The sequence below is a fragment of the Babylonia areolata genome, chromosome 17 (assembly GCF_041734735.1).
Source record: "Babylonia areolata isolate BAREFJ2019XMU chromosome 17, ASM4173473v1, whole genome shotgun sequence".
In the NCBI taxonomy this organism is placed as follows: domain Eukaryota; kingdom Metazoa; phylum Mollusca; class Gastropoda; order Neogastropoda; family Buccinidae; genus Babylonia; species Babylonia areolata.
The window spans coordinates 20,584,502-20,594,501 of NC_134892.1; the positions used below are offsets into that span (position 1 = coordinate 20,584,502).

The 10,000-nt window shown below is 41.3% G+C and overlaps 1 protein-coding gene across 4 annotated transcripts in view; it reads right to left on the bottom strand.

Moving 5' to 3' along the window:
• Nucleotides 1-10,000, bottom strand: part of LOC143291751 (GTPase IMAP family member 8-like) — a 40,646-nt gene that overhangs the window by 25,383 nt on the left and 5,263 nt on the right. For 2 of the 4 annotated variants that reach the window (XM_076601831.1, XM_076601835.1), the window contains exons 3-9: nucleotides 8,806-9,012; nucleotides 7,310-7,328; nucleotides 6,679-6,810; nucleotides 5,036-5,171; nucleotides 3,271-3,306; nucleotides 1,238-1,259; nucleotides 416-606 (exon numbers count right to left, since the gene is read on the bottom strand). In XM_076601831.1, the coding sequence (XP_076457946.1) occupies nucleotides 416-606; nucleotides 1,238-1,259; nucleotides 3,271-3,306; nucleotides 5,036-5,171; nucleotides 6,679-6,810; nucleotides 7,310-7,328; nucleotides 8,806-9,012 (743 nt within the window). Of the gene's footprint in view, nucleotides 1-415; nucleotides 607-1,237; nucleotides 1,260-2,252; nucleotides 2,272-3,270; nucleotides 3,307-5,035; nucleotides 5,172-6,678; nucleotides 6,811-7,309; nucleotides 7,329-8,805; nucleotides 9,013-10,000 lie in introns of those variants that run through there. The other 2 variants (XM_076601832.1, XM_076601834.1) reach the window with 2 other exon arrangements.

The following is a 10,000-nucleotide window of genomic DNA, read 5'->3' on the forward strand; positions in this document are numbered from 1 at the left end:
AGAGGTAAACCGGGTCAGGTTATTGATTTCCCCAAGGTTTGTCTCTCTGTTCAGTTACAATACACTACGTTGTATTACAGAACCAAGTGAACTGCACTGCACTGCAATGCGCTGTATTGTGTTGCGTTGCGTAGCCTTGCGTCGTGTCGTGTCGTGTCGTGTCGTGTCGCGTCGGGCCATATCGTGCCATGTCGCGTTGTATTGTTTTGTATAGTAAGGCGTCACATTGCATTTTGTCACTTCCTGTGGTGTTGTGTGAAGGCATGGCATGTCATGTCATAGCATCACATCACATCACATTATGTGATAAATATGATATGATATAATTTCAATTTACATCATATTACATTTATCTATGCTACGTTATGTTACGTTGCATTACATCATACTGCCGACCCCTACACACTATTAATACCTTCAGACGCTGGCCCTCTGCAACATGGTTCTGGGCACCTCGTTTCGGTAACTTCTTGCTCGGATCCTCTGAGAAGTTCCTGGCGCCAATAATGGTGTTGGCCAGTCTGGTCTTTCCACTGCCAGATTTGCCGACGATGAGCAGACTGTATTTACTGCCATCCTTAATCGTCAGCTCTGGCCCTCCTCTCTCTGGGATCATTCGCAATTATATATTATGTTCTTAATTGTGCATGATTAAATCCGAAAGTAGACAAACTCACCTGCGCAGTAATTTTCATACTTTCAAACACTCCTATTTCTTTCCATCCTTTTGTTTACTTCCTAAGCTTTTGCTGGTTAGTGGTGTTGTCAATGTATGTGAGATACAAGTCCCATTCCAGTGGCAAGGTAAGGTGTCCAGAAAGGGTAAAAAGGTAGATGAAAAAGAAACTGAAAAAGTAGCCAATAAACACTTGATATTGATAATATTTGCCAAGGGATCCCTAACGATGCAAAGAAGAAGTCTGGTGGATGTTACGCGTAATTCGTGTCATAAAGACGATCCCCCATCCAAACCAACAGTCTATAATGCTAGTGATACTGCAAGCACTAAGATGGGCACTAACTGCCAATACATGTATTACCAGTAACAAAATCATTTCCAACAACTGCAACAACGACCATGCCAAGAACACACATACAATACATTCATACACACAATGATGGGGAAAAACACCTTGATGCCATTCATTGATGACTTACATTACGTTGTATTGTGATTACTTTTTTTCGATTATGTTCGTGTAGACTTTATAGATACTGTAATCACATATTTACTTACCTGATGACTTGGCTTGAGGAGTCTGGAAGAGAAAATGAGTAACAATCCATTATTAAGATAATGCCAAAGGGAGCCTGGTCCAGAGCCGTGAACAATACAAAGGAAACTGCATCAAGGGTTTTTAACAGATATTAATGTTAACATAAAACTATAATTGACAGACGAACTATATGGCTTAAACTGTTCAAACGACCTTGAAAAGTAACATATGTTAATCAATATCATTTTACTGATTGGTAAAATGTACATGAGCATTAAAAATGCTTTTAGTCTGAAGTTCATATCCGAAAGAGAATATATTATTAGAAAACAATTTGGTTATTAGAACACATTCGGCTTGGCAAAAGAAAACGAAAAACGAATTAAGTAAGCAAGAAAAAATAAAATAAAATAACGAAACGCAACGCACATACAATGCTTATGGTATTTTCTTATTACCGTATCTAATTATTAACCTTGTTATTTGTATGGAGTATTGCAAATATATCCATTTACATAAATCATCGAAAATGTCCTAGTCTGTTCGTTAAAGATACCTTATTTACTTCTTTCTACTTTGCGAATGTCTACAACATAGTAAAGGGATGACTAGGACGTGAGAGGTGAATAAAAGAGACAGACAGGCAAACCGACAGAAAATAAATTAGAACAATTAAGAAAAGAAAAGAAAAAAAACCCAATGCAAACATTCATTTAACATTTAAATCTTGCATGCACATATATTGTCTGTCAATAGAGAAGCAAATAAAGAAAGAATTGTGATTAAATGGATGAGTATTGATGTAAAGAAAAGGGAGAAAGAGAGAAAAGTATATGTACAGAAAAAAGGCGAAAAAAAGACAAGACAAAAAAGAAAAAGAAAAATGATGACAAAAACAACAACAAAATAAAAGAATAATGATTTAACTGCCAAGGGGCGTGCTAATATTCCCCGTATTTGATAGTGAGGTGGATGCATAGTATGATAGGTATCAGCAAGTGACAGCTGTTTGGTGAAAGTCACCTTCACCTTCACCTTCACCTCTCCCGTAGTCTGGGTTCAGACCGTTGGGGCACCGCTGCTGACCTGGCCACCACTCCTCTCCACTCTTCACGGTTTTCTGATTTCCTCAGGGCGTCACCGAGCGTCAAGCCTGTCCACCCCCGGATGTTGTCTTCCCATCTCTTCTTCTGCCGTCCTCTCCTTCTGCCTCCTTGTACGGTGCCTTGCAGGAACGTTTTGGCAAGACCAGATGATCGGGAGATGTGTCCATACCATCTAAGTTTGCGTTTTTTTCACTATGGACAGAAGGTCTTCGTAGGGTCCAATACTTTGCTGGATTCTGTTCTTCACTTCCGTGTTAGTGATGTGGTCTCTGTAGGAGATGCCAAGTAGTCTACGAAAGCATCTCATCTCGACAGCTTGGATTCTTCTCTCGATGTCTGCAGTCAGGGACTTGGTGAAAGTAGATTTGCCCAATGGGAAGGTGGGGTGTAGTGAAGGTTATTACCACTGCTGTACATGTCAGCGTACCCATTAGGTAGAGGTATGCATTATAGGGCAGTTAGTAAAGAATATATTCCCCCTCTTTTCCCTTTTAGTCTTTTCGTGTTTGTTCTCAGTGTTTTTGAAAGTCTATTTCCAACACTGGATAATCATTGAATAAAGGTTTCATACCAAATACAGCCACAAATAGACACAAGGGCATACATACATGCAGACAGACAGACAGAGAAAGATAGAGAGACAGACAGACAGAGAGACGGGGGAGAGGGGATGAGAAATACAAGGAGAGACAGATAGAAAGAGAGACAGAGAGAGAACGACAGAGAAGGTGAAGGACACAGAGAGAGAAGGTGAATAGTACACAGAGAAGTGGAGAGAAAGAGAGAGGGGGAAGAGAGAGAGAGAGAGAGAGAGAGAGAGAGAGAGAGAGAGAGAAGGTGAATAGTACACAGAGAAGTGGAGAGAAAGAAAGAGAGAGAAAGAGAGAGAGAGAGAGAGAGAGAGAAACACAAAGACAGAGAGAGACAGAGACAGAAGAACCCTTTACCTGTCCTCGATTAGCCACTTCAGCGTCTCTCTTTCCCTGGAGAAATGAAACAGAGATGATTTTAACACAGTGTGTGATGGTTTAGAATTATAGTGTTCACAAAAAGTTCAGGACCCCAGGGCAACTCGCACGGTTTTCTTCTTGGGGGCATAACAGGATGATGCTGAATTTGCGGTGAACAGAAGTGTTATGCAGTCAATCAGTTAGCACCGCTCATAACTAGAGGTGCATTCTTGCACGTGCACTTCCATTTTTTGTACAATGAAAACCTACATCTGTCGTTTATGAGTAAATGTCACTTTGGGGCTAAAACATCAATCATTCAAACTGTGCACATTATTCCTAAAACAACCGTTTGTGTATTTAGCGAGAGGCCAGTGGCAGATCATATGCAACCTGCATAATTCAAACTATAGCTGCTTTTCTGAAGTGGTTCTTAACTTTTGGTGAGTCCCTGCCAACTGAACATCTCACAAGGTCATGTGAATTATCTCCCTTTATCTGCGAGCTTATCCAGGACTGACTCAGCAAAGCTCTACGTCTTCACAGAGCAAACACCATCAATCTCACTTTATTCAGCAATTCTGTGGCTGCAATGTTTTCTTGTTTGACCATCCTTCTGTTTGAAAGATGTTATCAGCTGGCACACCCCTGCCTCGTGCTGCTGATGTATTAGCAGTCTGAGTGCCGTGACCCGAGCATTTTCATGTCTGCACCCGACATAATCAACACGTCTTCGATCCAGGGGAAGTGGATGTCTCATTTCACAGAAGCAAAATGTTTTTATGCAGCCAATGAAGGGAGCTTCCCCGGTCCTAAAGTCGGCAGTTTTGCTAATGTTTTTTTTACAGCTGCTGTCATAAATGAAATAGGATTTTTTTTTTTTTTTTAGGTCGCGCTTGATGTCAATAGTCAGTAATTTTGTCCAAACTTCGTTGCTCAAAGGTATGACGATAAAATGAAAAATGGCTGCTGAGTCGATATAAACACCAAATGGAGAAAGTTGATAAAAACTGTGAGTTGTAAAATAAGACTCACTTTTGATAAAAGTTGTCCAACGTTTCATTTCTTAGGTCGGTCTTCAGAGACTGTGTCAGTTGGACATGACAGTAGAGGTGAAAGAAAAGCTTAAGAAGATTGTGAGTATTGCTCACTTAGGCTGCTACCAGTCCAGGACAATTTGCTGATCTGTTGTTGTCTTCGAAGTTCATTTTCAGCAATTGTGGACTGAATTCGTTCGCGAACTGGCCAGTCACAATTTCTGCCAATTCATCTCACATTTCTTCCCTACAAGAGACAGCCCTGAAGGATGCCCTTTGCGGTCGGCTTGGCTATATTAGATTTGATTCCCACAAGGGTTCATTCGACTGCTTCAGTTCTGCGACTCTTCTAGGAAGTTCGGCATCAGCTGGGAAACACGTACAGTAGATCGTCCTCCACATGTATAACTCTGAGTCTGAACAGTTAGTAGATGAGGGGTAACAACAACCACAAACAATAACAACACAACAACAACACCACTAATAATAATAATAATAATAATAATAATGATGATAACAATAATAATACATGTACACAACTGTACATAACATTGCAGATTCATTTGCGTTACGAGCATTAATACATATTGGCTCATATATTTAAACATATAGGCTGATATATTTATACATATACTGACATAGGCTGCATACAAAACCAAAATACTCTGTTCCTTTGTTGTCCAAGAATGTTCTCTCACTTTCCATTACACCTTCCCCAGACTTACCAGCTTGTAGCAGAACCTTGGCACACCCGACGGAATCGCCGTCGCTTCACTGCTCTCCGTGTCAGTTTCTGCTGATTCCCTGGTAGCTTCCCGCCACAGCCGTTCCGTGTATTGCTTTGTCAACCATTTTGCGACTCTGCAGTCACACACACACACACACACACACACACACACACACACACACACATATGCACGCACGTACACACACACACACACACACACACACACACACACACACACACACACACACACACACACATATGCACGCACGTACACACACACACACATACAAATTGGTGTGTGCGTTGTGATCATGGAAGGATGTGACAGTACTCACTCGTTTTTCATTTCGCTTTGATATTTTGTTGACGAGAATTTGAATGAGCCAACATAATTTTTTTTCCTGTTTGAACTGAAGCAAGTTATACAGTAATTTCAACTGAATCAAATTGAATCGAGTCACCCAAATCAACAGTGTGTTGTGTTTGTTGGTGATAGGCCAAAGCCATGAAAACCTCAATCTTTCACGGTGATCTGTAATCTGCCATGTACTTTCTGTGCTGTTTCGTTCTTTCAGCAAAACGTGACAGTTATTCAGTAGTTCATAAACGATAGCTGAGGGTTTTCAATGGAAAAAAGGAAGAACAAGTACAATAAAGCTCCCCTGCTTATAAGTGGTGATCACTACATTAGCTGCCTACATTTCTGTTTGCCGAAAATTCAGCGTCACTTAACCATGCCCCCAAGAAGAAAAACTGTTCAAGAAATCCCAAGGTCAGCGCTCTTTCTGATATCTTGGGACAGTGGTGTGGGACACACTGTCCTTCTCAGTCCCTCCCGTGCATTCTCCTGTCTGATTTAAATGTCTCTCAGAATACACCTCTTCCGCTCTGCCTGCTGTCTTATTGACTGCTGTGCTTCATGGGCTTCTGCTGGCTGTGTGCGTGTGTGTGCGGCTGTGATTGTTTAGGTCTCTGTGTGTTCACACGCGTGTGTATGATGTACTTGATACATGTATGATTATTCATGTGTGTATTGCTTCTTGCTGTAAAACGCTCCAAACTCTCTGTCACGCATGTTGTTGTTGTTGCTATTATGTTCATGATTATGATTAGTAGTAGTAGTAGCTGTAGTAATAGTGTCATAGTTATTATTTGTATTTGTATTTCTTTTTATCACAACAGATTTCTGTGTGAAATTCGGGCTGTTCTCCCCAGGGAGAGCGCGTCGCAACACTAAATCGCCACCCATTTTTTTGTATTTTTTCCTGCGTGCAGTTTTATTTTTTTTTCCTGTCGAAGTGGATTTTTCTACAACCCTTTTGTTGCCGTGGGTTCTTTTACGTGCGCTAAGTGCATGTTGCACACGGGACCTCGGTTTATCGTCTCATCCGAATGACTAGCGTCCAGACCACCACTCAAGGTCTAGTGGAGGGGGAGAAAATATCGGCGGCTGAGCCATGATTCGAACCAGCGCGCTCAGATTCTCTCGATTCCTAGGCGGACGCGTTACCTCTAGGCCATTGTTATTACCGTCATCATCATTCTTATTGTTATTCTTGTTATCATCATCATCATCATGTCATCATCATCAAATACCCATGTAGTCCTTATGTTTTTGTGAAGCCAGTATGCTGTACATACCTCTCTCGCTTCACGTGCAGAAGTAAGCAGCCACCAGTCACAACCAAGATGACGACTCCCCAAAGCACGGTGAGGGCAATCAGCAGGGACACATGTATTGCACAGTCTCCCAACACTTCTTCATCCCCTCTGCTGGGGCTGTTAAGGTCGTGTCTGTGTGGGCCATGCCTCCCTTCATGATTGTCATAATGGTGATGATGATATGAAGAAGAAGAACACAAAGAAGAAGAAGAAGAAGAAGGATGCTGACAAAACCCCCTACACAGGCACGCATTCACGAAAACACACATATATACAGACACACAATCGCGCACGCACACACACACACACACACACACACACACACACACACACACACACACACACACACACACACACAAAGGAACAAACATACACACGCGCAAGCATGCACGCAGACACACACAGACACACACACACACACACACACACACACACACACACACACACACACACACACACACACAGGAACACTCACACACTCAAGGAAGCACACACACACACACACACACACACACACACACACACACACACACACACACACACACACACGCACACACACACACACACACACACACACACACACACACACACAGTACTGAAAAAAGGATACATCTCAGTTTCTGAGGGCACTGCAAGAAAAAATCACAACATTGATATAGCAGACACAAGCCTCATGATAAAAACAACAATCACACAAAGTAAGACCGTATCACTGTCCATGACAAAACACATGTTCATTACCATACATGACACAATCACAGACGATTATGAGTGTAAGAAGGACAATACTCACAACAGTCCAAACAGGACCCATTAGAGTTGAACGAGCGAACAAAGAAAAGCATATTGAGCAAAATGGGCATTACTGTCAAAACAGTTCCTTATTGGCATAGTAGGCATATCAGTCATGAAAGAAGTAGTTGGGTATGTTCCAAAGTACCTTTTATTTACCTGTGTACTAGCTGAATGGGTAGTATAAGCAGCATTGGGTACCTTGTGTATGGAGAGAGAGTTACCACTCTTTAATGTTTGTTAGGCATATCAGTCATTACAGTCCAAACAGGCACAAACGGGAGTCTAACCAGCTTATTCAATATGTATAGACAATTTGGAATGTTCTGCAATTCTCTACTTTCACACAACAAAGGGAGAAAATATATATGTGAGTGTGTGTGTGTGTGTTATATATATATATATATATATATATATATATATATATATATATATATATATATATATCCACTATAATCAAATTCTAGCCCAAATAGTCGGAACAGCAGTTGCCTCCTCTGCTGTTCTGATGGTCATAGTCGGACACGACTGACTATCATATATATATATATATATATATATATATATATATATATTTAAGGATATAACTGCTATTTATCCCTCCATTTGAGATTATGTTGTTTTCTAAAATAATAGTCAACACCCATCAGATTTTCAGCTTAATTTCCCAGCATAAAAGAGTGAATACTGGACCCCCACACACGCGTCATTAAACAATCATACTGGTCTTCTTCCAAATGATGCAGGGCCTATGGACAGTCTATGTGCACATATAATGCCGTATTGTATTACTTTCACCTTCAACTAGACAGGAAGATTAGAAATGAACAATCGACAATGAAGTCGATGTTTTCGTTGCAAGTGTCGATGCCACCACCACCATCATCATTTTCAGACTGCGCACGGGCCACTGCCAGCTCCTTTCCAATCTCTACGAACTGAAAATTTCCAGCACATACCAATGTCCTAGTGACATCGCTATCAAACTCCAGTCCATGTCCTGCAAGACGGCCCTCTACACGAAGAGCTCAAGCACCAGATCTGGCCCAGTCCCGAAGTACTCCAGGACAAGTTGTCGGAAACGGCGACAGAAGGAGGCAACAGTCAGGAGACGAAAAAGAAGGGGAACAAGAATAATATGAGCATATAACTAGCAATTACAAGTAGAAGTAAATACGTAAGAAGAAGAAGATGGTGATGATAATGATGATCATGATGATGAACAACAACTACAACGACAACAAGGTGATGATGGTGATCATGAAGATGTTTATGTCGACACCGACGATGACGACAAAAAACAATCAGCCTCACCTTCAAGGGTCAGTCTGCAGTATCGCGGAGTTTTGGTCAGCTGAGGAAAAACTTGGCACTGGTATTTCCCCCCCACTTCCTTGACCGACGGAGGTCTTGTGAGCGTGAAGAAATGGCCGATCTTCTTAGTTTCGTCGAAGACAACACCGTCTGCCTTGCTACAGTGTAATTTTCCCGTCTCTCCTATGTTGCAGCTGAGGACAATATCTGAAACGGAAAAGGAACCTAATGAGTAGAACTACTTTCTGCTACTACTGCTGCTACTGCTACTACTTCTACTGATAATAACAATGACAAGCAGAAGAAGAAGAATGGACACTTATTTTGCACATTGTCCTTAAGTCTGCTGTAGGTGCTTTAAAAAAACACATGGATTTATACATAACACATTGCATCAATGTTACGTATACAAACTACACACACACACACACACACACACACACACACACACACACACACACACACACACACACACACACACACACATGCATTATGCACGCACACGCGCGCTCACAAATATGCGCACACACACTAACACAAGCACACACACGCACTTGCACAGAATATATTCGTACACATCCATGCGAATGTGTACACATATACATGTATACACAAAGTCAAGCACACCACAAACGCAGGAGCATATGTCGTTTGGATGGATTTACCACACGGAAACTCATCGCTGAGGGAAAAGGCGAAATTTGAGGCCAGAGAAAGAGGTAAGGGAGTCAGAATGTCAGAGGTGATCAGGGAGTCTGTTCCACGTCTCTCAGGACTGTTAAGAACATTTTCTGTCCGTAGGACTTAGTTTCAGTTTAGGACTTAGCTCTGACGTGAGTCAGATGTGCGACTTCTACTACTGCTACTTCTACTACTGCTATTTCTACTACGGCTACTTCTACTACTCCTACTACAACTACTACCGATTGCTATTACTAGTATTAATGTATATGTCCATGTCATTAACCCAGTTGATATTTTCCGGACATAACAATATATGCCATACATTTGCACACAAGTTGTATGCGTTAAACCTGTCGTCATTTCATGTAGAATATATAGATAGATGCATAGATAGCTAGCTAGATGGATGGGTGGATTCATGCATGTGTATGTATACATGTATATATGTGATGTATACATGTATATATGTGATGCATGCATGTATATATTGATGTATACACATGTATATATG